Genomic DNA, 27,733 nt, shown 5'->3' on the forward strand with positions numbered 1-27,733 from the left:
TACTCACTCAAAAAAATATATTTAGGAAACAAAGGTGAGCTAAATATATCTTATATATTAGCTTACAATGATGGCTACTTGTAAACATATTGAGAATCAGTCTTCAAAATTAACAGCTGAAATTCCACTCAATACCAAAGTGTATAAGGATGATTGTATGTACTGTTTTGATACACCAGAGAATAATACTTCAGGATTAGATATTTGCTTACACTGTTTTCAATCTTTCTCCAGAGGAAAAATCAATCACACCCAAAAGCATTACAATGATACGAATCATTCATATTACTTAAATATCGTAAAAGTATTAAAGTCAGATTTTGATCGTAACCAACTCCCAAAGAATGAAGAAGGTGAACGCCATCAAAAGATTGCCAAACTCGAAATAAAAGATACCAAAGAAGAAGATGTATATGACATCACTAAGTCGATATATTGTTTAGACTGCAACCAAAACTTCTCGATTGAAAAATCACCTGAAAATATTCAGCGTTTGATTGAAAACGTATTGAAGTCTAATTCATCTGTTAGAGACGATGAAATAAAGGCTTGGGAACAAGAAGTGTTCCCGTGTGAGCATTCTGTAGATATACAGCAATTTCCCAATGAGTCTGTTGATTTATCTGTTTGCGCTCAGTGTGAATTGAAGGAAAACTTGTGGATCTGCTTGCATTGTGGGATAATTGGATGTGGGAGACAACAATTCGGCTCTGCATTGCAAGGGAATTCTCACGCTTTGAAGCATTACGAGCTTTCGGGACATCCAGTTGCCATTAAGTTAGGTTCCCTATCGGCTGATGATGTAAACAACTGTGACTGTTATTGCTACCAATGTCAGGATGAAGTGAAGGTAAATGATCTTAACGAAAAGCTCTTGAAGTATGGCATTGATTTGGCTAAGTCAGTTAAAACAGAAAAAAACTTAATTGAATTGAATTTAGATCAAAATTTAAATTGGGAGTTTAAACTTGATGGTGCTAATGGTGAAAAATTAGAACCTGTTTTTGGTAAGGACTTAACTGGTTTTCAAAACTTAGGTAATTCATGTTATTTGAACTCCGTATTGCAAGCTCTATTTAGTCTACCAAGTTATCAAGAATATTTTGCTGTGAAAGAATTTCCGAGTTACAAAGAAATACAAGATCCTTCTAAGGATCTACTTAGTCAGTTGATTAAAGTACATGATGGACTTCTTTCTGGGCGTTATTCAAAACCAAATTCTATTAAAGGAGATGATTATCAATTAGGTATCAAGCCTTCTACTTTTAAATCATTAATTGGGGAAAATCATCCAGAATTTAAAACCCAGAAACAACAAGATGCTTTTGAATTTTTATTGTATTTGTTAGATAAAATTGATAATGAATTTGGCCTAAATTTAAATAAGCCTATGAAGTTTTTGATGGGAAGTAAGGTAGTATGTTCTAAATGTTTACATGGCAATGTTAGCCATGAATTAATAGATAATGTCTCAGTACCTATTGATGATGAAATAGAAAGTGTCGATGCAGAAACTGGTAAAAAGACTTACAAAGAAACCAATATTGCGGATAGTTTTAAAAATTATTGTGCAGAGGAAGTTGTGGAAGGTTTTAAATGTGATAGTTGCAACTCACCTACTTCTACTGCTATCAAATCTACTGGATTTAAGACATTTCCTGATGTTCTTGTTGTAAATGCAAGAAGAATTAAGCTTGAGAATTGGGTTCCAGTAAAAGTAGATGTACCGATTTCAATCCCAGGCTCAATTGACTTGTCTCTGTTTAAGGCACCGCAAGCAGCATCTGGAGAAACAATAACTAGTAAAGACGAAAATGAGAGCAATTCTAAAGAATTTGTTCCAAATGAAGAGAGTTTGTCAATGTTGTTAAGTATGGGCTTCCCTGAGGTGAGGTGTATTAAAGGTTTATATAATACTGGTAATAACAATGCCGAGGACGCCATGAATTGGATATTGGCTCATATGGATGATATTGATATCGATGAACCTTTCACGCCTACTGATAGCAATACTTCATCAACTGAACCATCACAAGACTCGATTGATAACTTGGTTTCCATGGGATTTTCCAATCAATTGTCCAAAAAAGCATTAATTCTTAATAAAAATGACATCAACGCCGCTGTTGAATGGCTATTTTCCAATCCTGATGATGACGGCGTGATTGAAGATTCCAAACCAATAGTTAACGTTGCTCAAGAATGCAGAGAAATTACACAAGATTTACTCGAAAATCCACCAACTAATAATGGCAAATATGACGTGAAAGCGGTTATTTGTCACAAAGGTTCTTCACCCCACACTGGCCATTATGTTGTCTACATTAAAAAATTCATCAATAATGAAACAAAATGGGTATTGTTCAACGATGAAAAAGTTGTTGTTTGTGATGATGCTAGTATCTCAGATATTAAAGAGAATGGTTATATCTATGTTTTTGAAAAGAAGTAAATAGAATTAAATAGGTTCAAACGTGAGTCAACGTTGTATGAGTCAACATTTTTTGCGGCATGACTTATTTTATGTACTAACGTATAAAGATACTGAAATTTCCAAATTCATTAAATATATTGAAACTGCATACCATCATACTAGAATACTGTGTTGAACACTCTACATAGTTAACTTATTACTGAAAATATTGAAGGTCTCCATCATAATTGCTTGTACTTTCCAGAATACTTACACGTGCAAGAAGTCCTCGTAAATTATCGTCATTAAGTGAAATTTATCCAATTAGCAGAATTCTGTTACTAATTTAAATAAATTTTTTCATTAAAACTATAATATCACATCCATGTTCATCACTAACGAACACGTCGGAGATCGCTCTAGATTAGAAGATTGGAGAGGTATGTATTAGGAATCAAATAAAGTAATGGGGAGAGTTATTTGCTTTTGTACTCGCATATGTCCAAAACCACTACTATTAAAAACCTATTGTGAATTCTGAATGTACTAACTGAATGATATAGTCCGTGGTTACGACCCTTTGACTCCTCCTGACTTATTGCAACATGAACTACCATTACCACAAAAATCACAAGACACCATCTTAAAAGGTAGAGAAGATGCTTGTGATATATTGAATGGTAAGGATGATCGTTTGATTATCGTTATTGGTCCCTGTTCAATCCATGATCCTAAGGCAGCTCTTGATTATGCTGGAAGATTATACGAAGCTTCTCAAAAATATTCCGGCGAATTGCATATCGTTATGAGAGCATACTTAGAAAAGCCAAGAACAACTGTTGGCTGGAAGGGTTTAATTAATGATCCAGAAATCGATGGTTCATTCCAGATTAATAAAGGTTTAAGAATTGCCAGAAAATTATTCGTAGAATTAACTGAAAAATTGCCAATTGCTGGTGAAATGTTAGATACAATTTCACCCCAATTCTTGTCCGATTTGTTCTCTGTTGGTGCTATTGGTGCTAGAACTACTGAGTCCCAATTACATCGTGAGTTATCATCTGGTTTATCTTTCCCAGTTGGGTTCAAAAATGGTACAGATGGTACCTTAGGTGTAGCGATGGATGCAGTTAGAGCCGCATCTCACCCTCATCACTTTTTATCGGTTACAAAGCCAGGTATTGTTGCCATTGTTGGAACAGATGGTAACCAAGACTGTTTCGTTATTTTAAGAGGTGGTAAAAAGGGAACAAATTTCGATGAACAATCTGTAAAGGAAACTAAGGAAGATTTAATCAAAAATAAAATTGTCACAGATGCGAAGCCAGGTCCAAGAATTATGGTTGATTGTTCCCATGGTAACTCAAGCAAAAATCACAAGAATCAACCATTGGTTGCAGCCGAAATAGCTAGACAAATCAGTAATGGTGAAGATGCTATTTGTGGTTTAATGATTGAATCAAACATTGTTGAAGGAAGACAAGACGTCCCACCTGCCGATAAGGGTGGTAAGGATGCTTTGAAGTACGGTTGCTCTATTACTGATGCCTGTATCGGTTGGGAAGATACTGAATCTGTTTTAGAAGGTTTATCTAATGCCGTGAAACAAAGAAGAAATTTAAAGAAATAAGTCAATGTATAGTATATAGTAACATATATATTGTTAAAAAAGGAGTTCGATATTGGCAATTAGTAGATCAAGTATTTTTGTGTAATGCAAAGTGACACAAAAGTGGCACATTTAGCAGCCATTTTATTCTTCTCTTGTAATGAAGATAACGATCAATGTATATGAATTAAGATCAAAACTGAGAGCAAGTTGAATTTACAATAGTGATATAGTCCACGATACAAAAGGGTATATTATTAAAATTATTTAGAAAATATAAATTTTCAATATAGTTTGGAATTGGCAATAATTTAAAATTCGAGTAAAAGTTTAGCAATTCAAAAAGTATTTTAACAAATTAAAGTGAATCAAGGATTATAATAAGTAACCTTATCTTCATTTAAGCTATATACACGATTAATCTATAAAATAAGAAAAATACCTAATCATCTTCGAATAATATTTGCATTTCCTCAATCCTTCTTTTCCTCTTTTCGTCTTCCTCAGCACCAACAGCTTCTCCAATTTGTTTTTTTCTTTCCTGTATTTTTAGCATCTTAGTTTCAATACTATCAGCCATGATAAACCTGGTAACCTTAACATTCAGATTTTGCCCTATTCTATGTATTCTATCAATTGCTTGGTCCTCAACACTCGGAGACCACCATGGGTCCATCATAAATGCCCTAGAGGCAGTGGTCAAATTCAATCCTACTCCTCCAGCTTTAAGCGACAACAAAAGAATCATTACCTTATTCTCATGCTTTTGACTGCTAAACTTCTCTAATATCTTTTGTCGTTCATTCATATTAAGTCTGCCATCAAACTTGTAAACAACAAAGTCGTCCAGGATTTGTATTTTTAATTCATTTTCAATTATATCCAAATACGATGAAAATTGTGAAAATACAACAACTTGTTCATTAGGACTTTGTTCTTTCAATATCTTCAAATGATTGATCAAGCATTGGATTTTTGAAGATGTTTTAGTCGGGTCATATAGATACAATTGAAATCTGAAGTTTTGGCTTGGATCTTCCAATTCATGTTTTGTGTGAAATCTGATTTCTTTTCCCGACGTTTCCCTGTGACGTAATTTAAATATTTTGTATTTTGATATCGATTTACGACAATTAGGACATAATGGTTTTTGCAGGTTCTTTTCTTGGAAATCAAAATGTTCTAATACACAATTCAAGCAGTATGCATGTCCACATGTGGTCAATGCCATTTCACCTATAGGAATCGGTGATTGCGTGCAGATTGAACATTCAGATTCTTTCAAATCAACCTTTTCATACAATGGGAACATCGCTGAACGAACTTCAGTATTATTCTTAAATTTTTCATCATGGTTATTATCAGCATGATACTGATCTAATATATTATTTACCTCTGAAATACTTTCAGAGTCACCATTAGTTTCTGGTAAATGACCGTTTGTATTCGGATCAACTAACTCTTGTTCCATTTCATTTGCACTTCCTACCAAATCAACATGACAACAAACTTGTCTAAGTCTTAAAATGTGAGTTAAAATTTGGCTATATTTCTTAAATAGGTCACCACTTTTAATACCTTCTTTGAACGACTGAGAAGCTCTAACTTTGAACCAGTTGTATAACTTTTCTTCAACTTCATTAAATCTAATCTCTTCAATAACAACTTCTTTGAGAGGCAATTCGACCAAAGGTTTTCCATTACTTTGTTTCATGTTCTTTGTTCTCCTAATAAAAATTGGCTCTAAGATAGATTTGACAACATCTAATGTTTGAGAAATTTTTCTTTGTTCAAACGGAAGAGTAACAAATGTTTTCCAATAAGAAAAATTTGACCATGGTTCAAGCTCTAAAAATTTAACTAACGAATATAAATCATCCAATCTGTTTATTACTGGAGTACCTGTTAGAACCCATTTCCTGTTCAGCAACAATTCGTATATTGCTTTAGAAGTCTTAGCCGTTCTATTCCTTATATTATGTCCTTCATCCAACACAATTCTGAAAAACTTTACTGAAAATAATCCTATTTTTGGCAAATATCCTTTTGCATCTCTACGATTAGAGAGTCTTGTAAATTCATTGAGAACTGTGCCATATGTTGTAATAATAACGATTGGTATATCCTTTTTCTTGTTGCATAATATGGGCGATAAGTCAGTACATGCCAGGTCTCCATAATAAATAAAGCATGTATGATTTGGATTATTATTTGCCTTGTCAAATTCCTTTTGCCATTGCGAAAGTAATGACATAGGTACAATAATAAGCGTTGTTTTAGAAGCATAAATCTTTTCGTCCTCGATTTCCTTATTCTCTTCAAACAATAAGTCAATGGGAACAGAATTAATTAAAGCTAATGTTGAGATCGTTTTACCCAAACCCATCTCATCAGCAAGAATACCACCTTTCACCATTGACCTTATAATTGGCTTAGTGAGCGAAAGCTCCCCATTATACATATTCGCATAAAAATAATTATCTTCCATTCCATCATCATTTTTTGGAGCCTTAGATTTATGTATTGAATTATCCTTCGGCCATTCAAATACATCCCATAATGGGTTCATAAATGCGTCATTGTGTTCATGAATATTCGCCTTCGCTTGAGTCGTCAAGACTTCATTATCATCATCGATTTTAGATAAAGTTTCTAATGCAGCTACCTCTCGTTCCCTGGTTAACATCCACGATAAACCACGCTTTTGATAATTCCTTAAATCTAGTTTAAAATTGGAAATCGGAGGTTTAGTTGTTTCTGGCAAACTATCCAATAATTCTGATTGTTGATTGGCTTGCATTATTTGTTTCAATTGATCTAAATTTTGTTGCTCATGATCCTCTTTAAGTGATTCATCGTTTTCATCTTCGGAATCTATCATAATCGGTGCTTCAGAAGCTTCATTTGAATCATTTCTGTTATTTGATTTTTTAGGAATTGGTTTGATGTTTAGTCTATGAAAAAATCTAGATAATGAATTTTGCCTTAACCTCAAAATCGCTTCAGTGTTAGTTTCAGACGAAAAATCAAACTTTGTTCTTGTGTCCATCTTCTTTTGTCTTTTCAAAGCATTTAAATCCAGATCAGCCTGAGACATTGATCTTTCTAGCTCCTTACCCGAAAAAGCATTTTGTGATAAATAGCAATCAATTTGGATGTAGAAAGAATCCCCTGTAGATAATCGCTTTTCAGTGTCTAACATCACTGTAGTATAAAACGAAGAGATATCTAAATCAATTAATGGCACTAACATACGCGTTATATCTTCAGGAATACGCCCTATTTCTCTTCCAGATTCTTCTGCATTACTTGGTATCGTGTAGATTCTTATGATGGAAGAATCACCAAATTTTGGTTTCTCCTTATTAACTTTGCCAACATTCAATTTTTTTGGCATTAACCGCCGTAATTCTAATTTCTCTAAATATTTTAATGGCTTAGTTGTTGGCCTAGTCGCCCATGCTTGAACGTTTAGACTACCGATGAATCGATTCCATGACTTCCCTTTCTCATCTTCTTGACTTCTTTGTCGCTCTCGTTGTAGCCTGTTCATTAAGTCATCCTGTTCTTGTTCATAATTTCTCTTTCTATTACCATCTGAAATTTTATTTTCATCATTAGAACTTTCAGAGTTATGAGTGCCTGCACTGCTCTCATCAATACCTTGCAAATATTCTTGGACGGCCAACTTCAAATAATTTTGCTTATCATGATATTTTTTAAACAAATGATTCATAGCATGCGATGATATAGTTCCTACTACAGACTTTAATCGACTTTCAAATTCTTTGTATTCTAAGTGATACGCATCGGTTTCGGCATTTAAGATTTCATTGTTGTTCAGTATATTATGTTCTTCTATATCACTATCTTCATCATCGACGAATAATGATTCTTCTTCATTATTTTTTGATATTGGGGGATTTTCCAAACCTTCATTTGTCTGAGTAGCTACTAGATCAGGCAGTCGGTTTTCCAGTTTAACGCTGAAATATCTCTTCTTCTCCATCGTCATAGTATTTGCTTTAGCTATTGAATATAAAAATGGCAATAAATCTACTACGCATTTTTCGAGCACGTCTTTTTTTGCAATTCTTGAATACCTAGATCTACATGCACTTGCAAGTTTTAAAATACGATAAAGCATATTAAAAAGCTTAATCTATATCGTAAATCATGAGTTATGGCCTATTGTATGAAAATCGAGAGAATATAATATGTCCAAATGTATATGCAATTCTATTAAATTAAAAGGCAATTCGGGTTTAACATGGTCTTCTCTTGCAAAGGATCAACATTATTTTCAGAGCACCATTGATTCAAATTGCCAAAAGACAAAGTAACTCCACCATCACTAGTAACTTGTAATATTTGCATATATTCCAAAGTTAGTAAAATGTCTTCTTTCCGGAAACCAGTAATATCTGCTAGCTTAGCTAGATTAAATTCCTCATTTATTTTGAAAGTTTGCAATAGGATAGATGCCAATTTTCTTGACCAGTAACGTAAATAACTCATTTTGCCGTACGGAGATAATGGAAATTCGGGCCCACTTCTATACTGACCAGGGGTAACTCTGGCCAATGCATACAGAAATTCTATCAAAAGAGAACCAAGATGCCGCCTTTGAAATGGTGGAAAAACACATATGCACGCTAAATTGTTATCTTCATCCCACGATAGTACTTCTTTCGAAAAGAATCCCATAGGAACAAACTTTTCTTCTGGAAATGTATGATCCAGATTTTGATTGAGACCATAGATAATGTAATAGTCAAATGCATCCACATTATAGTATACAGATTTGTCTTCAAGAAATAGTTTCCCGAATAATGAAAGTGCCTGGCAAAATAGTTGATGCATAAACCCTCTGACACGAATAATGAAGTACGGAGACTCGTCGTCCCTATATAACAATTCCCCTATTGAAGGAAATCTAGAATTTAATGGACATACTGCTTGATGCTGCCCCATGAATTGCTCTTTATCTGTATATTTAAAGCAGTATTGACAGATGTATAATTTATCTAACCACAACGAATCATTCTTTGATTTACTCTCCGTCTCAGATATCCGTTCAATGACCTTCTTTTTATCCTTCTGTCCCGTAGCATTCACTATCTTGTTTGAAAACTCATATCCTAATATAGAATGGGGTCCCTGGGAGCTAAAATATGCTGCATTACCGTACCAGGTATCAAATTCATAATTTCCAAAAACAACTTTCCCTATATTTGGCTCGTTCAAAACACCATAGAATTCATTATCTTTTTCATGCTTCGATGACTTAGAATTGGATTTAGCAGTTGCCAGCATTGCTCACCCTTAACGATTACTAAATTAACTCTATGAAATTCCTTTTAATCCTGTTATAAGCATCACAAGATATGGTTCTGTACGCATTCTCATCGAATACCTCAAAATTGTATACGCGTCAAGATTTCAAGAAATCAAATATATCAGTAGAAGACCTCTATCGTTAACCAAAGATGCCACCAAAGGGATGGAGAAAGAATACGGAAGGGCAATACCCCCAGCCGAACAAGGATCAAGATTTGGTATCAATTGATGATATTTTATTTCCTCGTGCTACGGTGCAGAAGCTTGCGAAGAATATTATGAATGCTAGCAGCGACGAAGGTGGAAGTAATATGATTCTTGCAAAGGATTCTATGACTGCGTTACAAAGGTCGTCGACTGTGTTTGTATCACACTTATTGTTTCAAGCAAGGCAAATTTCCAAAGATGAAGGACGTAAAACGGTGAACGCACAAGACATACTTGGTGCTCTTGAAAAGGCTGAATTTTCAGGGTTTATACCAGAGGTTAAACAAAAGTTGAGTGTATATGAGAGCAATGCTGCTTTGAGGAAGAAACATAAAGCTGAAAAGAAGGTGTCCAAGCCAGAAGGAGTTGATGCTTCACCTCTGAGCAAGAGACTTAAAGATAACGATGAGCAAACTATACAGAGAGACAACAATGTAGAAATAGAGGATGATCATGAAGCTGACGATGATGACGAAGATGTGACCGAGGAACTTGCTAATGATGAAGAAACGAATAACAAGGAATCTAAGGAAGATGGCGAGGAAGAACTTGATGATGACAAGGATAATGGTGAGGTTGAAGAGAACCCGATCGCTCTATTAAGTAGAGAGGAAGATGAATTAAGAGGCGAAGAAGCAGCAGATGTGGAAGACGTACAAAATAGTTCTGAAGATGATTCGTAGTTTTGGGTATTTATAGAAGAAGTTTCTATATACTAATTTAATGACATAAAATATACAAATTAAGGATGCAAGCATTGGCCAAAGCCAGGAAATCCACAACGAGACCCAATTAGGAGGTAAATCATGAATGCAACACCACCTACTATCATAAGCATGAACTTAGACTTACTCAACCATATTTTTCTCTTGATTAACTGTGCCCGTTTCTGAAACATCAGTGATGAGCTTGTTAACCTATCCGTTTGATCAACTAATAAATTTATCTTATCACCTCTATTCATAATTTTGTTAATATTATCCAACATTAATTGCCTGACTTCATCAGCTTCTTCGTTGGCCAAAAGCAATTGGTTGGGACTAATTACATCTTCACCAGCTATACCATCTGATTCATCATCGGTGCCTCTATTATTATTAATTGCGCCATAATTATATACATGTTGGTTAGAATCGTAATTCATTTCTTCATACTTTATAATTTGATTCATGTAGAGTTTGAACTCTCCAAGCTTTGTCTTTATCTGATGAGTCGAGTTATTATCAGAACTTTCAATATCCCGCTTGAAATCAATATACTTATCCATGACTTTTTTTAATACTGACAATATCAATGTTTTATTCACATTCACATGTGCTATACTTATAATTGTAATCAAGTCGTTACTGCCATCACTATTCGATAATACCTTTTTCATGAAGTACAACGTTAAATTAGAGTTTACAGTATAACCCGCAGCAATAGGAATAGACCCAACAAGTGTTTTCGAAGCATTAATTAACCCTAATTCTTGAGAGACAATTTCAGAACAATTCAAATTGTTTAACTGGTGGACTAATTCGAAGTTTTCATACGTATATAGCGTAGAGGAATTTAGCGTTAAAGTAGTATGGATTACTAAAGTTTTAGTTAGTATATTGTTATATATTACCATGAGGTATGAATTAACTTACAATGGTTATGGAGATTATTATTCATTGTCACCTATAATCACCTTTTAAATACCGTTCTGTTTATATTCCATTACAATAGTATGTGATATCATTGAAATTTACAAGCTGAGCTACTGATCTCACACGTGACAAAAACTCTACTCATCTCAAAAAAATATGATGATATGAACTACTCTATGTGTATACTAGTGTCTGCAAGATCCTTAGAAAATGGGTAAATATAGGAAAAGGTTCAACGAGAAGGCTCGTTCGGGGATGCTTGCTAAGCAGGCTGCACTCAAAAAAGCTAGAAACAAGCAATTTACTAGACATGAAGCAGATGGAACTGATGAGGTAGTTAGTAATGAAAATCACATTAATACCGAAGATCCAAATTCAGAAATACTTAAACCTTTAACAGAGGAGGAGAAGAGTGAGAGAAAGAGGAGATTAGAGGAAATGATATATTCAGCAAACGAGAAGGAATCGAAGATGTCGAGGACAAAGAAAAAAAGGTTAGATAAGTATATCGAGCATCAGTTGAAGAGAGACGAAAAAAAAGTGTTGTTAGAGAAGTTGTCGGAAACAAAAATGGATCCTAAGCTCTTTGTTCCGTCCAAGCTATTAGGGACAGGTAAACAAACAAGAAGGGAAGAGATGATCGAAGCATTGGAACTTGAAAGACAAGGTCGTGGTGACGAGAGAACTAAAGAGATTTTGTACGAAGAAAGAGAGGTGAAGGAATGGCCTTCGGATATAGAGATAAGTAATAAACCATCCTATGAAAGTGAATCAGAGGAAAGTAATGGTGATCTGGAGGATGAAGGCTTAGATAAGTATGGTGACAACGATTCAATGTCCACTACAGGAAATAAGTCTTCTTTCATTGATAATAGACCTCTGAAGTTTGGAGGAAGCGGATTTGGCTTTGGATTCGAAAACTTACCTAAAATTGAGAAACCAAAAACCGTCAGCAAAAAGAAATATAGTTGGAGATTAAGAGTCGAGCAAGATGACAAGAAGAAAAGCAAAATTGAAGATGATATGGATTTTGCTAGCTCGAGTTCAGAAGATGAAAATAGTGAAGAAGATGGCGAAGTGAATAGTCAAAGTGAAAATGAAGAAGACGAAGATGGTGAGAAAAACAGCGATGGTGAAACAGAAAGCGCAAGTGACGAAAAAGAAGATCTTGAAAGTGATGAAAATGTTGACGGAGAAGAGGAAGATAGCGAAGAAGATGACGAGGAAGATAGTGAAGAAGAAGCGAGCGACGAAGAAGAAGAAAGTGACGAGGAGTTACCAAGGCTTTTACAGTCTAAACCAAAGCATTCATCAACTGCAGAATCATTTAAAGAGTGGGCAGAAGCGCAAGTACGTAAAATTGAAGGTCGAGATGGTGAGGTTGTGATGCCTGATTTACCAGACCACTTAAAAGCTAAATACTCGAAGCCAAGTGTACATGAAGAAGATTATGATCATTCATCAGACGAAGAAAATTATGTTCCCGTTAATAAGGCTCTTAAAAGAGAAGCATTTTATGTTGAAGTTGATCGTTCTCCCGAAATTCAAGAACAAAGAATGAATTTACCAGTATTTAGTGAAGAGCATAAGATAATGGAAGCTATTTATCACCATGACTGTGTTATCATTTGCGGTGAAACTGGTTCAGGTAAAACAACCCAAGTCCCACAATTTCTTTATGAAGCTGGATTTGGTGACGTTAATTCTGATATACATCCAGGAATGATTGGTGTTACTCAACCAAGAAGAGTGGCAGCTGTTTCCATGGCAGGTCGTGTTGGAAAAGAATTAGGCGAAAAGCATGGAAAAAGAGTAGGTTATCAAATCCGTTTTGATAGTACTATTTCGAATGAAGGAACGGAAAATGGAACGGCACTTAAGTTTATGACAGATGGTGTCTTGTTAAGAGAGATGATGGCAGATCTTTTGTTGAATAAGTACTCTGCCATAATCATTGATGAAGCTCATGAAAGAAATATAAATACAGATATTTTAATTGGGATGCTCAGTAGAATTTTAAAATTAAGAAGGAAATATCATGAGACAGATCCTAAGAAATACAAACCGTTGAAATTAATTATAATGTCCGCTACATTAAGAGTATCAGACTTTTCTGAGAATAAGCTATTATTTAAAACTCCACCTACAATTTTAAAAATATCTGCAAGGCAGCACCCTGTTAGTGTTCACTTCAATCGTAGAACAAATTTTGATTACATGGAAGAAGCATTTAAGAAAGTATGCAAAATTCACAGAAAATTACCTCCAGGTGGTATTTTAGTCTTTTTAACTGGTCAAAATGAAATTACTTCTGTTGTCAAAAAGCTACGTAAAGAATTTCCTTTCCCAGAAAAAGCTAAAAGACAAGGCAAAATAAATTATGCGGATGAAAATGCTCCAAAAGTTAAAATAAGTAAAAACACTGATGCTGAGGCAGAAGATATTGACTTTAGTGTGAATATTAAGAAGGATAATTTAGAGGAAAATGATGATTATCAGTCAGATTCAGAAGAGGAAGAAGGTTTCGAAGAATCTTTGGAAGAACACCAAACTGATAAAGATCCCTTGTATGTTTTACCCTTATATTCCTTGTTACCTACAAAAGAGCAAATGAAGGTATTTCAAAATCCACCAGAAGGGAGCCGTTTATGTATTATTGCAACTAATGTGGCTGAAACTTCTTTGACTATACCTGGAATTCGTTATGTCGTAGACTCTGGGCGTTCAAAAGAACGTCATTTTAATGAAGAGACAGGAGTTCAGTCATTTGAAATCGATTGGATTTCCAAAGCTTCTGCAGATCAAAGAGCAGGTAGAGCAGGTAGAACTGGACCTGGTCATTGTTATCGCTTGTTTTCGTCTGCTATCTATGAAAACTACTTCCCTCAATTTAGTAAACCAGAAATATTAAGGATGCCTGTAGAGAGCATTGTTTTGTCCATGAAAAGTATGGGTATTGATCAAATCGTGAATTTTCCTTTCCCAACCCCACCAGACAGACTCGCACTTAGTAAAGCAGAGAAATTATTAACAATTTTGGGGGCATTAGATAAGAAAAATAACGTAACCGACTTGGGAAGAACGATGGCCGTGTTCCCATTAAGTCCTCGTTTTGCAAAAATTTTGATTGTTGGTAATCAAATGGGATGTTTACCATACATTGTTGCAATTGTTTCTGCATTATCAGTGGGCGATCCTTTCATTAATGAACATGAATTGGGTATTGGTCATGTCACTCGTAAGAAATCAGAAGATAACGAAGATGAAAGTTCTAGTGAAGAAGAAGACTTCGTTGATGAAGAGGCTAAGAAAAATTTGAGATCTAAATTTTACAAATCTAGAGCAATGTTTTCTAAGTTGGATAAATCAAGTGATGGATTACAATTATTGGCAGCAGTGTGTGCATTTGATCATGTTCCAAAAGAAAAGCATGGTGAATTTTTAAAGAATAATTTTTTGAGACCCAAAGTAATGGAAGAGATCTTTAAATTAAGAAAGCAAGTAACCAACATTGTAAAAATTAACACTAGCAAGGATAGTATTGGTGTCAATTTAGATGAAGAAAAGAATTTGAAGTTAAGCGTACCTGGCAAAAAGCAAATTGCAGCTATAAAGCAGATGGTTTCTTCTGGATTTATTGATCAAGTTGCAATTAGAGGTGATTTAATATCGTCTGATATTGATCTTCCTAACAAAACTAACGTCATTAATATTCCTTATGCTACATTATTTCCAAGCTCTCAGTTTGGCGACCAGGTTTCCCCATATGTTTATATTCACCCCAATTCAATTATTACAAACTCTGGTAGCATTCCATCGCCTTATTTGATCTATCAATCATTGAACTTGGGAAGTAATCAACAAGAAGGAAAATTATCGAAATTAAGAATGAAACCGTTAGTTGATATTTCTGGGAAACAATTAGCAAATATTGCTAAGAACTCCCTGTTAATTACGTATTCTAAACCATTGGGCCACCCTTATGCTCCTAAAAATATAACTCCAACTAAAAGAGAATGCTATGTCGTTCCAAGAATTGGTGCAGCAATTGGTGATGGTGGTGTTGGTTGGGATTTACCTGCAACAAAGGTCATCCAGATTAAGGTTAATGGACTGTGGGTTATTAAAAATTAATTATAGATGTATATAGAAATATTAGTAGCAAATATGTCGTCATTTGAAAATGTCGTGATGTTTGTTTTCATTCTCAAAAAATTTACATTCGATCTATTGATGTACTATTTAACGAAGTATCAGCATAAATATATAATTACACATCTGGTTGCATTTGTTATCAAAACATGGATTCCAATGCCAGAGGAGACTCAAATGCAAATAAAAGGAGGTCCAAGCCAGAAGATTTGGAATCAATTCAACAGCCATTGATTCCATCAAGTATCATAGATCAAGCATCACAGCGACTTTTTGTAGTATCGTTTTTCGTGTTAATACAATGCTGGAAAATATATGATATTATCCTATTAAAGTCTGATATAATGTCCACCAGTGTTGTTGGTTTGGCGCCGTTGAACACTTTTACATTTATCGCTAAATATGCAATGATAGATGGGCTCTTTCTATGGTTACTTCCTATACTAAATATTCCTTATTTAGTGTATTCACCGTTGAAAACATTCTTGTTAACGTTAGCATTAAATGGAGTGACCTTTTTTCTAGCGAGTGATACAATGATCCCATTGATTTCAAACATGATGTTACCAGTATGGAAAATAATATTTAGTAGAAAGGAGTTAACACTTTTTGGTGATTCTGTGAATTCTAACAACATAGTTGATCCCAATGAGCATTTTAGAGGGAGATATACAATTCAATTTTTACCAGACTCATCTGCTAGATTTAACCCATTTCATTTTGATAATATTTGCTTGGAATCTAATCCGTATTCATCTATTCAGATGCCTATAGAATTTAACACTACAACGCAATTAGGGTTTTTGCAATTGCAACATATCACGCCTTCAAATGAAAGGAAACTAATAAATTATACAGAGTCAGATTTACACAAGTTGTTGAAAAGGGACTATTCTCATTTGCGTCAGTATCAAGAAAACATTAAAAACGACGATCGTATTTTTTATGCAGAAGTCCCTATAAAATCACCTGGTCTTTACAGAATTAGTAAAGTGAGTGACAAGAAGGGAATTAGTATCAGAACTTTTAGATCAGACTTCGTAATATCACATTGTCCAAGTGCAGAATTCGTTTATTCAGTTTCACCAAAATCTTATCAGAATTATAAATGTATAGGAAACGATCTTAGTAATGGTGATTTTGATATAAGCCTTCCACTAGTAAGCTCATTTGGCGTTGGTCCTGTTGTGGTGAGTTTTGAATCTAGATTGAATGGGAGAAAATACAAGTCATTTAATGTGACTGTTAGTGATACCGACTTGCATGAAACGCAGAATTTAAACACTAAGAATTTCAATGACTTGTCATGGATACAATCTAATAGAATAACACGTAATCTATTAGAACAGGAAGTCTTTCGTAATGTTGATATTATACCGAAGCTGGATGCAGGCAAATTAGAGTTTCAATTATTAGAAGTAACGGATATTCTTGGGAACAAGAAAGTATATAATCCTTCTTCAAAAGATAAAGATGTGTGGTATTCCATTGAATTGAAACAAGCACCAAAAATTGAAATTGCTGATCTAGACCCACAAGAGGTCTTATTGGTGAATGGTACTAAACTGTTATCTTTCATTCATAAGAATTTAAAAGAACAAGATTTTCCACTTGAAATTGATATCAAATACATAAACCCTAGTAATCCATTATTATCTACTAATTACACTAAGGTTTTTGAGAATCCTCAACAGTTATCGAAAGGTATTCAATGTGATAAACCCGGTATCTATAGTGTTATTAAAGGTAAATCAAGTTACTGCCCTTGTGACGTGCTGTCAAGCAAATATGTATCGGTGGAAATGGCAACTCCACCACTGGTTGAAATATTTGCCGAGCCTGTAGTTGACAAGTGTGTTGGAATGACTGGATATAAATTTGATTTTAAACTTCTGGGGAAACCTCCATTTTTTATCCAATACCATGTTTATCAAAATAGGTCTGATGGAACCTTGAGGCCCGTTTATAATGAGAGAGGACTCAGCAATAGACTATTGAAAACATTTGATAAGCATTACAAGTTTGAATATAGACCACCAAAAGAGGGAAATTATGCTATTATGTTTGATAGCCTCAAAGATTTTAATTACCATAAGGATCCAATATTTTTAGATGAAAGGAAACATACTTATCTGACTTACTTTAATCAAAGATCTAAGGCATCATTTTTTGAGACCAAAGGTGAAATTCAAAAGGTTTTCAGTTCTTGTATGGGCAAGTCTGTGACAGTTCCATTATTCTTGAAAGGAAATGCACCTTTTAGTTTCAATTATGACATAATTGACGTAAATACTGGGGAAAAATTGATTAAAACATCTCGAGTATTTAATGTTTCTGATAGTACATATAACATAGTTACACCTTCGCTTGCTACTGGTGGTAACTTTGAAGTGGTGTTATCTGAAGCAAAAGACAGTCAATCTTGTCCTATGGATTTTGACAAACGTGAATCCATAAAAATTAAAGCCAGATCAGATATACCTGAAATATCAATTGATACCGATACATCTTATAAGAATGTAAAGATTGTTGAGGGAGATTCATACAAGATTCCGTTGAAATTAAAATCATCCATAGGCAGTGCTTCATCAGATGTGTTAGAATATATTGTTAGTGACTTGTACAATGCTAGTAATTCTCAGAAACGAAGCTTAAGAAATACTAAGTCATTGATAGTAAAAGAAGAGGGAATTTATTCATTGTCGTCTTTAACCAACGGTGGATGTGTCGGTAAAATTGCTGCTCAAAAGACAGTTTCTGTATCATATTACAACAGACCTAATTTAACTTTGATAACTTCAGATCAGCAAGTTTTAAAGCAACATCTGGAAGAGAACGATTTGTTTGTGCATCTTAAGCCATTGTGTCAAAATTGTGGCAACCAAATAAAATTAAATTTAGAAGGTGTCAAACCTTTTGTTATAGACTATGATATTAAATTACCAACAGGTAAAGTTGAATCCAGATCCATGACTGTCAATGATCATAACATTACTATCAATTTACCTACCAAATATAGTGGCAAGTATGAGCACCGTTTTAAGGGGATTTATGATAAGTTATATACCCGTGAGAAGGTGTCAAGGATTTCAAAGAAGGATGATATATTGCCTTGTGTCAGATACGATATCAACCCATCTCCTAAGGCAACTTTTGAAAAAGATCAATTTCTTCAAGTTTGTGAGACTAACTTAAGACTTGATGAACCATTTTCAAAGATTCCTATTAGCTTTGTGGGTGAATATCCTTTTAAGATTAATGCTTCTCTAAAACATGAAGCTACAGGAGAAACTGAGACATTTATCTTAGATAATATAGTTGATCCACAATTGAATTTGGGTGAAGCTAAAATTAGTGGAAAGGATTATTTTTTGTATGAAGCAATGAATGTTGGAGAACATACGTTAACAATAAACGAGTTGACCGATGCAAATGGCTGTACTGAGAAGGAATTTTCTCAATTGAATAATTATGTTATTTCTATCACAGAAGTTCCAAATATCTCTAAGATACAAAAGAGACCACATTATTGTGTAGGGGATCACATTCTATATAATATGTCTGGTATCCCCCCATTTATGGTCTATTATAGATTTAATGACAAGTTGCAAAAAGCCGAGCTGGGAAATAGGTTCCAAAGGTTAGCTTCCAAAGCAGGTGAGCTTTCTATCGAAGCCTTACTGGATTCATCTGCAAATAAATGTTTAGTTAACTTTACAAACTCACAGGAGAAGTTCGAGGATTTAAAGTTGAAGGTATATGAACTTCCATCTGTCGAGATAAACCAAGGAAGTTACGTTGTGCAAGACATTCATGAAGGAGAGCAAACAGAGATCAAATTTAGTTTTTCTGGTGTACCCCCTTTCAAGCTCATCTATACGAGAACTCTGGAACAGGTTGATCCAAAGTATAAACATAAGAAAACAGGCCGCAAAGATAAACACAATAAGGTTATTGTCGAAACAAAGACTATTGATGATATATGGGATTACGAGTACACTGACATGGTAAGCCTCGAAGGTACATATGAAGCGATTGAAGTTCATGATGCTTATTGTGTAGCTAAAAGAGATGTGAATTATTAAAAATTCATTATACTAATTTAGATATTTAGATTTAAAATTGTAATATAGTTGAAGCATTGTATTTGTAAGCCTAGGACTTCACTGGAGAAGAAGCTTTCTATTTACATCTAGAGAAAAACGATTGGTCGATTACTCTAGTATCTCTATGAAATAATTAAGATCTGAAATTCCGAACTGGATTAACGGCGGAAATTTTCTCTTGAGAAGCCAACTCAACCTATTTTATCGTTGTTGGCACAATTTCTATTAAATATCATCTTCATATTTATTTATTCTTGGAAGAGTCTTCTTTCGTGGGCTTTGAATCAGTAGATTTATTGGAAGCTACTAAGTCATCAATAATTTGAGATGCCTGTGAGAAAGAAAATTGACCTCTGGCATCCTTGAGTAGCTTGTCCATCTTCACCACATTCTGGGGCCTTTCAAATTCTTGTTCAAATTCATTTTTTACAAATTGGGCAAATTTTAAATCATTGTATGTTACTCTGTTCCCTGCATCATGAGTAGTTAACTTAATTTTCACTTTGTTGTACGTTGTATCTATGGATGGATGATGCTTGGAATTATCAGCATGGTATGCAACCAGGTTCAAAAAACTCCAGGTTTTAGCAAATGATTTAAACTTATAATCTACTTCAAGACGATTTTCAACTGATCCATCTGCAGCTAAGCTGGTCTTGATTTTCCAATGGTTTTTCTGGCTTCCATAATTTAATCGTGAAATTTGCTCTTCCAATTGTTTAGCACCTATAATTGCTGCCTTCTTTACATTTTTAGAACTCATCATATATATATTCAACTTCTAATTTCTATCTCCAAAGGTGGTACTTCTTCTTTCCATTATCTCTTGGAATGTCGCTCCTATTTTGCATTTGATATGTCGCATTCATACTTTAAACGTTTAAAATCGTCTCCATATTTACTTTCAATTAAGATAAATACTGGGTTAAGTGTCAGATGGTGGTGTATTCGTTATACATAGTTCACTGGCCGGAAACTCATTTAGAATACCTGAGAAGTGAGTTGTTGTTGCATCGAAGATATAATAATAATTTACCGGATCAAACCCTAGTTTTGCAAAACTTTGAAAATGCATTTAAGAACTTATTACCAGAAGAGAGAACGCCATTTATCCATAGTAGGGGCATAAATTATGTGTATATGAGAGGTGATAATGACATTTTGTTGATAGCAGTAACGAAGAAAAATATCAATGCAATGCTGACAGTTGTATTTTTGCATAATTTTTATGGAATTCTATTTCATTATATATGTGATATGGCTAAGACACAGAAGAACGACCAAAAAGAGTCAATGATTGGGTCTAAGTTAAGTAAGGAAGCTATAATAGATAGTTCTACGTTAATATTTGAATTGTTAGACGAGTGTATGGATTTTGGAATTGTCCAGGTGACAGATTATAAAATACTTCGAGAATATATTAAGGTTGAAGCAAATCTTCCTAAATTGGGTCATTATGGAGAGAATAGAAATGACTATTCGTCTGATTCAGATAAGGAAATAGGTGATAAGTCAGATACAAAGCGTAAACAAGCTAAGGATAAAATAAAGAAAGTCAAATCAACCCATAATCAAGCAGTAAATGCTGATATCATAGATCCTGAAGCATCGTATGTGAATAGCTCTGTATTAAGAACAACGTCACTGGCAATTAGTTGGAGGCCCAAGGGTATTTTTTATGCTAAAAATGAGATTTATATTGATATAATTGAAAATTGCGAGTTTCTATTCAGTCTAGCCACAAATTCTATCAAGAGGAATGAAGTTTACGGAAGATGCTTAGTTAAATGTTATCTTTCAGGAATGCCTGTTTGCAAGTTGGGATTTAATGAAAAATATATTTCTGGAATAGATAATGAAGATGATTATCTGTCATACAATAACTCGCATAGTGAAGATGCGGCTAGGTCTGATAACCAATTAGAAGTAAAGGATATTAACTTGGAAGATGATGGAGACGATGAAAATGTAAGCGAGGATGGGATTGAAGATGATGCTCTTGGAATCATATCAACGGGTGAGCTTGGTGAGGTGGAGACTAAAACTACGAGTGATATTGATAGTGTAAATACTTCAGTTGAAAAAAGTTCAAAAAGAATGAAGAGAAATCATAAGATCCCAATACGAAATATACAATTTCATCAGTGTATAGAGCTAGCAAGTGTCTACAAAGATAATATCATTAATTTCATTCCTCCGGACGACAAATTCATACTCATGACTTACCATGTCGAACAACAAAAACAAAAACGAAAGCTTCCGCTAATTATGGTAAAACCGACATATCGGATTATCAAGTCATCTAACAAATTACAAATTATGTGTATTCTATCTACCAACTTCAAGAAAAGATTACATTGTCGTAATTTAACAATTAAAATTCCTATAAATCCACATCTAATTAGGCTTGACCACGAGGCTAATGAATTTAAATATGGCATGAAATTTAAAGCCGAAATTGGTGATGTTAGTTATAAGATAGATTCATCTGAATTATTTTGGCAAATTGATAATGTGAATGGGAAAATGGATGCGATTAAAATGATGGCTGAATTGGCCTTGTCTTCAAAAGATAATGATTCATTAACACTGAAGGCGGTGCAGGATTCATTAAATAATAAATATATGAAGCAATCTGGTTCCATGGATGGCCTGGAGGATGAGAACGAATCTAAGGCAGAACTTGATAGATATTATGGTGTTAATGGTGCAGTATCATCTCTGGCTAAGAAAATTCAAAATCTGATTAAATTTTCACAAGGCTTCAATCATGTAAAATGCTCTTTCAATATTCCAATGTTGTCTTATTCTGGTCTTAAATTAACATACTTGAAAGTTGCAGAGGAACAAATGAAATATACATGCTTTCCTTGGGTTAGATATATCACTGAATCTAATTCAGATACTTCTAGCTCAAATAAAGTTGAAGACGAAAGTCTTTCTACTCGGGATTGTAATTATAACTTTGAATTGAGTCCTAATTGCTTCCAGTTTGTAGATTTATGATTCACATGGTGCTATTTCCAAAGCGTGCCATTTATAGAGAGAATAGAACTATATTTATTATTGCTTAATTTACTATGTAGTATATAATTGGTGGGTATTGTATAGTGTAGAATAACTCTGCTATGATATGTGCTTATTACGAATCTGGAGAAGAGGGCCGATAATGCGACAGTGCTACAAATATGTTGATAATGATTGAAGTTATGGTAGAGTGATTTCTTATGGTAAAAATCTCTTTATTCATCAATTCTTAACTTCTGGTAACTAGTATGATTACCACAAGTAGCAAAACAGTTAGACTTTCAAGGTCCTTAATGTCATTCCAAAGAACCGTGCATTCCAAGAGTGATCCACTCTTATCCGACCCGTTCCATGACCACAAAAAAAAGGTTAGAGGTTCCAACAAACAATTTCCTAAACCACATTTCATTTCCTTTGATGTATTCGGAACATTATATACACCAAAAGCACCAATTTCTCATCAATATCATGCAGTTGCACAGGAGGAATTTGGAATAAATAAATCACTAGAGTCAATTGAGAAGGAATTTCCAAAAATATACTCCGAGATATATGAGAGATATCCTAATTACGGCAAAAGATCTTCAGACATTGGAGACTGTGATATATGGTGGCTGGAGATTATTGTTAAGTTATTCGATATACCTCATTATACAAAGGATGAATTATCAGCCCAATTATGCAAAAGACTCTTATCCTATTTTACTGGACCCGAAGCTTATATGGTATACGATGACGTGGTTCCTACGTTAACAAAGTTAAGAGAAAACAATATTAATCTCATCGTTTCAAGTAATTCCGATCTCCGTGTAATGCAGATCCTAAAGAACTTGGGCCTCATGGATTTCTTTGCCAAGGACCAAATATATCTTTCCTATGACCTCGATGCTTCTAAGCCCGATAAGAAGTTCTTCGATTCCGTGTACGAACGATTTTTGGCCTCGAATCTACATAACCCTAATGATGTTGACAAACAGCTTTATTTGGAAAACTGCTGGCATGTAGGCGATAGTCAAGATAAAGACTTTCTCGGCCCAATTAGATCTGGTTGGAACGCAGTTTTACTAGACAGAGAAAACACTAGCCAATTCCTTATTAATTCTCATTCTCCTCAAAGACCAATGATCAAGTCATGTTTCGCTGAAAATTCGGATGAGGGTGTGGACAGCTCTGAATTGAAGATAATTGCTAACAATAGAGTAGTTCTTAGAAATTTAGCCCAACTATTAACCATATTTGGGTTGCACGATTGAAAATTTTCAACCTCAATTTATACCTTTTTCTCCTTTAAACCATCAGATAGGCTCTTCCATCATCTATATACGCTTTCCACATCTCACTTATCAAAGCCTACTGCCTATGGCTGACAGCTGTAGATATTTTTGCATTCTTGGTATTTTTAGACCATTTGATAATACTGTATATAATTTCATAGCCTTAAAATCGAGGCATTGTTTAATGTTGATCTTCTTAGTAGTAGTAGAAATTGACAGTAATAACAACAGAATTACAATAGTAATATAACTATTACAAAATATTGGTATTGCTGGATATAGTTTGTTATTTCAAATACAATTCGTTATCACAGATCAATTATCTGATTAATTTTATTGAGCATACGGAGTGGATCACCTATATTTAGAAGTTGAGAACAAATACAATTTTTACATCAATTAAGCAAATATGAGATTCACATTCCAGAATAGAATGTTGAGTATAGTTATTTTGTCATTATATATCTCAATTACGACAGCGCTTAATTTAACTGCGGGAGATAAAGATTCTGTGTGTGAAGCAGCAAAATATGTCGTTCAAGGGGAACTTAATTATTACGAAGGTATCAAGTATGGAGGTACAGTAGGGGAGTTTGCAAGTCCAAATTATTGGTGGAATGCTGGTGAAGCATTTGGAGGGTTGTTGGACTACTACACATTTTGCGAAAGTGATAACAAAACATTGAAAAGTTTGATATATGAAGGTATGTATCATCAGGCTGGTGAATCATATAATTATATTCCATCGAACCAATCTATGGTGGAAGGTAATGATGATCAAGGTGTTTGGGGTTTGGCTGTTATGGAGGCAGTTGAAAGAAATTTTACCGATCCAACGGAACATAGTTGGCTATCAATGACACAGGCCATTTTCAACACTATGGAGGCTAGATGGGACACATCGCATTGTGGAGGTGGTTTGAGATGGCAGATTTTCACCTGGAACTCGGGTTACGATTATAAAAATTCTATTGCCAATGGGTGTCTCTTTAATATTGCTGCTCGTTTAGCTAGATATACCAGAAATGAGTCGTATGCGAAAGTTGCAGAAAAAGTATGGGATTGGATGGAAGATGTTGGATTCATGACCTCAGATGGAGATGAATTGGTTCTCCATGATGGGGCAAAGATTGGTGATAACTGTACTGATGTAACCGATAAAAAATGGTCTTATACATACGGTATATTTATTGCTGGATGTGCGTACATGTACAACTATACTGAAGATAGTGTTTGGTTAGACAGGACTCATGAAATTATTGAGGCTGCCAACAACTATTTTTTCAAGAACGATATTATGTACGAGACTACATGTATGCCTGATCATTGTAATAACGATCAAAGATCATTCCATTCATTATTTGCACGTTGTCTTGGAATTACTACTGTTTTGGCTCCGGACACTGTTTCGTTACTTCAAGACAAACTTGAAAAAAGTGCAGAGGCTGCAGCTCAATCGTGCTCTGGTGGTTCTGACGGTGTTACATGTGGTGAAGACTGGACGCATTCTGGTTGGGATGGAATATATGGCTTAGGTGAACAAATGTCTGCATTAGAAGTAATGCTTGCTACAATTGTCGGAGACTTCACAGTATATACCAAAAATAATGGAGGAAGTTCAAAGAGTGATCCAACAGCAGGAACAAATACTGAAGATGAAGTTAACAAGAACGTCTTGAATATTTCAACAAAGGATAAAGCTGGTGCTGGTGTATTGACTGCTGTTGTGTTAGGGATTGTATTGGGTGGTTCTGCGTGGATGGCCATTTAATAAATCACCATCCTATTTTATTTTTTAATCTATGTAATTATTACCAATAAAACAACTGAATTATAGTCTAGCTGATAAACTTGATCATTATAAGTGAAGGTTTCCAATGTATATAGATATTGATTTTGTGTCATTTATTTTCTTTTGCTCGTATCTTGGCTCATTTTCTTCTAACTGTTTTAGCATCTAAATTTTGAAAAACTATCAAATAACTATCTAAAAACTACTAAAGGTTTATATTTTTCTTCTATATCAGCATATAATAGCATTTTAAACATAGCATTTCAGAATGGTGTTGTTCCGAACTATAAATAGATATGCTAACCCAAATGGTGGTCTCGGGTTACCAGTAGGAGGTAGAAGAAGAAGATTGTTCATTCCACCTTCAACTAACCGTCCCTTATTCAGTTATGGTGAAGGCGATGATCAAAGATCGTTTTTGTCTTTAGGAGAAAGTGGTTCAGTTCTTACACAGCATGAAAATGATGTTAGTGATGCTGCCAGTGTTAGTACATCGAGATCATTACCATCTACATTAAAATCTACAAACGAAGATCAAGAGTCGTTCCATAGTTGGTTATTAGAAGAACATCAAAGAAGATACTCGGCAGCAAACTCAGAAGATGATGATTATAATGAAGATAATCGAAGTAGGGGCAGTGGGAGGTCCGGTAGTCTGTTAAATTCATCTTCCCGTAGCTCGCAAGTATCCGGAAAACTGACATACAACGAGCTAGAAGACTTTGCCAATTTGCATACTACTTTCAGTATTGAAATGAAGATGTTGGTGCGATACGCTTTTCCTTTGGTTATAACCTTTCTCTTGGAACATTTTTTCTCGATAGTCTGTTTACTAGTGGTAGGTCATATAGGTAAAAACGAACTAGCTGCTGTTTCGCTAGCTACAATGTCCTCCACTATTACCTTTGCGATTTTTGAAGGTATTGCAACAGCATTAGATACATTATGTCCTCAAGCGTATGGAGCTGGTAATTACGAATTAGTAGGTATTCATGTTCAGAGATGTATAATGTTCTCATTTGTGGTATACATTCCTTGTGGGTTCTTATGGTGGTATTCCGCAAATGTCTTGAAGTTTATTATTGATAGCGAAGAAGTTTTATATTTGACAAGTTCATTTTTGAGGATTTTAATACTTGGGGCTCCGGCCTATATTATCTTTGAAAACAGTAAACGGTTTTTACAAGCTCAAGGAATTTTTGAAGCAGGAACAGGTATTTTAGTTATCAGTCTACCAATTAATGTACTATTGTCAACATTCCTTGTCTGGAATAAAAATTTTGGTTTAGGATTCATTGGTGCACCAATTGCCACTGTTATCAACTTTTGGTTTATCGATATACTATTGGTTATGTATGTTATGTTTGTTGATGGTGATAAATGTTGGTATGGAATCGCACCGATAAAAGAACTATTCCAACAATGGGGAAGTCTTTCACACTTGGCAATTCCAGGAATCGTCATGATTGAATCAGAATATATGGCGTACGAAATTATGACATTATTTGCTTCCTATTTTGGTACCACCGAATTAGCAGCACAGAGTGCGGTACTGAGTATTGCATCTTTATCTTACATGGTCCCATTTGCTATAAGTATTGCTGCATCTACGCGTATCGCTAATTTCATAGGAGGCCAGAATATGGCATCGGCGAAAATGGCTACGAAAAGTAGTTTGGCATTATCCGTAATCGCAGGAAATATTAATTTCCTAATTTTGTTTACTTTTAAACGACAAATTGCAAAGTTGTTTACGAAAGATGAGGGAGTCACGGAATTAATTGTCGCCTTATTCAATCCATTAGTTGCCGTTCTAGAAATATTTGATGGCATCGCTTCTGTCGCAAATGGTGTATTAAGGGCGCAAGGTCTGCAAAAAATAGGTGGTATAATCAATTTCTTTGTTTACTATGCTTTTGCGATACCATTAGCTATTGTCCTCAGCAGAGTTGCAGATTTAAAACTACTTGGTTTGTGGTTAGGTCTAGGTAGTGGAATGATTCTAATTGGCCTAAGCGAGACCATAGTGGTTTTTAATAGTGATTGGGATAAGATTTTGATGAACGCGGGTTTAATGAATGAAACATATTTAGATGTTGAAGAATCTATAGAAGATTGAATATTATGCATAAGTTTTCGTTTACATAACGATCATTTTAATTGGAGTTCTATTTAATGT

The 27,733-nt window shown here is 34.5% G+C and overlaps 13 protein-coding genes across 13 annotated transcripts; 9 read left to right on the forward strand and 4 right to left on the reverse strand.

The window, feature by feature from the left end:
• Positions 1-70: 70 nt before the first annotated feature.
• On the forward strand, positions 71-2,452 carry AC631_02654 (ubiquitin-specific protease; the record flags this gene model as incomplete). Its single annotated transcript, XM_015611484.1, has 1 exon — positions 71-2,452. One exon carries the CDS (start codon positions 71-73, stop codon positions 2,450-2,452), a length of 2,382 nt encoding a protein of 793 aa, XP_015467681.1.
• A 346-nt stretch (positions 2,453-2,798) lies between these two features.
• ARO3 (3-deoxy-7-phosphoheptulonate synthase) lies at positions 2,799-4,043 on the forward strand (the record flags this gene model as incomplete). The annotated part of the gene is made up of 2 exons (XM_015611485.1): positions 2,799-2,853; positions 2,977-4,043. The coding sequence occupies 2 exons, from the start codon at positions 2,799-2,801 to the stop codon at positions 4,041-4,043; spliced, it is 1,122 nt and encodes a 373-aa protein (XP_015467682.1).
• A 421-nt stretch (positions 4,044-4,464) lies between these two features.
• Positions 4,465-8,037, reverse strand: AC631_02656 (DNA helicase; the record flags this gene model as incomplete). The annotated part of the gene is made up of 1 exon (XM_015611486.1): positions 4,465-8,037. One exon carries the CDS (start codon positions 8,035-8,037, stop codon positions 4,465-4,467), a length of 3,573 nt encoding a protein of 1,190 aa, XP_015467683.1.
• A 227-nt stretch (positions 8,038-8,264) lies between these two features.
• Positions 8,265-9,338, reverse strand: SAS2 (Sas2p; the record flags this gene model as incomplete). Its single annotated transcript, XM_015611487.1, has 1 exon — positions 8,265-9,338. The coding sequence occupies one exon, from the start codon at positions 9,336-9,338 to the stop codon at positions 8,265-8,267; it is 1,074 nt and encodes a 357-aa protein (XP_015467684.1).
• A 173-nt stretch (positions 9,339-9,511) lies between these two features.
• On the forward strand, positions 9,512-10,252 carry DPB4 (DNA polymerase epsilon noncatalytic subunit; the record flags this gene model as incomplete). The annotated part of the gene is made up of 1 exon (XM_015611488.1): positions 9,512-10,252. The coding sequence occupies one exon, from the start codon at positions 9,512-9,514 to the stop codon at positions 10,250-10,252; it is 741 nt and encodes a 246-aa protein (XP_015467685.1).
• Positions 10,253-10,311: 59 nt separating this feature from the next.
• On the reverse strand, positions 10,312-11,184 carry AC631_02659 (uncharacterized protein; the record flags this gene model as incomplete). Its single annotated transcript, XM_015611489.1, has 1 exon — positions 10,312-11,184. One exon carries the CDS (start codon positions 11,182-11,184, stop codon positions 10,312-10,314), a length of 873 nt encoding a protein of 290 aa, XP_015467686.1.
• A 229-nt stretch (positions 11,185-11,413) lies between these two features.
• Positions 11,414-15,337, forward strand: AC631_02660 (ATP-dependent RNA helicase; the record flags this gene model as incomplete). Its single annotated transcript, XM_015611490.1, has 1 exon — positions 11,414-15,337. The coding sequence occupies one exon, from the start codon at positions 11,414-11,416 to the stop codon at positions 15,335-15,337; it is 3,924 nt and encodes a 1,307-aa protein (XP_015467687.1).
• A 167-nt stretch (positions 15,338-15,504) lies between these two features.
• On the forward strand, positions 15,505-19,440 carry POM152 (Pom152p; the record flags this gene model as incomplete). Its single annotated transcript, XM_015611491.1, has 1 exon — positions 15,505-19,440. One exon carries the CDS (start codon positions 15,505-15,507, stop codon positions 19,438-19,440), a length of 3,936 nt encoding a protein of 1,311 aa, XP_015467688.1.
• A 265-nt stretch (positions 19,441-19,705) lies between these two features.
• PHHB (4a-hydroxytetrahydrobiopterin dehydratase) lies at positions 19,706-20,224 on the reverse strand (the record flags this gene model as incomplete). The annotated part of the gene is made up of 1 exon (XM_015611492.1): positions 19,706-20,224. The coding sequence occupies one exon, from the start codon at positions 20,222-20,224 to the stop codon at positions 19,706-19,708; it is 519 nt and encodes a 172-aa protein (XP_015467689.1).
• Positions 20,225-20,718: 494 nt separating this feature from the next.
• Positions 20,719-22,467, forward strand: AC631_02663 (uncharacterized protein; the record flags this gene model as incomplete). Its single annotated transcript, XM_015611493.1, has 1 exon — positions 20,719-22,467. The coding sequence occupies one exon, from the start codon at positions 20,719-20,721 to the stop codon at positions 22,465-22,467; it is 1,749 nt and encodes a 582-aa protein (XP_015467690.1).
• Positions 22,468-22,781: 314 nt separating this feature from the next.
• On the forward strand, positions 22,782-23,741 carry AC631_02664 (uncharacterized protein; the record flags this gene model as incomplete). Its single annotated transcript, XM_015611494.1, has 1 exon — positions 22,782-23,741. One exon carries the CDS (start codon positions 22,782-22,784, stop codon positions 23,739-23,741), a length of 960 nt encoding a protein of 319 aa, XP_015467691.1.
• A 430-nt stretch (positions 23,742-24,171) lies between these two features.
• On the forward strand, positions 24,172-25,533 carry DFG5 (putative mannan endo-1,6-alpha-mannosidase; the record flags this gene model as incomplete). The annotated part of the gene is made up of 1 exon (XM_015611495.1): positions 24,172-25,533. The coding sequence occupies one exon, from the start codon at positions 24,172-24,174 to the stop codon at positions 25,531-25,533; it is 1,362 nt and encodes a 453-aa protein (XP_015467692.1).
• Positions 25,534-25,822: 289 nt separating this feature from the next.
• AC631_02666 (uncharacterized protein) lies at positions 25,823-27,673 on the forward strand (the record flags this gene model as incomplete). Its single annotated transcript, XM_015611496.1, has 1 exon — positions 25,823-27,673. The coding sequence occupies one exon, from the start codon at positions 25,823-25,825 to the stop codon at positions 27,671-27,673; it is 1,851 nt and encodes a 616-aa protein (XP_015467693.1).
• Positions 27,674-27,733: the final 60 nt, after the last annotated feature.

The sequence above is a fragment of the Debaryomyces fabryi genome, assembly GCF_001447935.2.
Source record: "Debaryomyces fabryi strain CBS 789 chromosome Unknown contig00049, whole genome shotgun sequence".
In the NCBI taxonomy this organism is placed as follows: domain Eukaryota; kingdom Fungi; phylum Ascomycota; class Pichiomycetes; order Serinales; family Debaryomycetaceae; genus Debaryomyces; species Debaryomyces fabryi.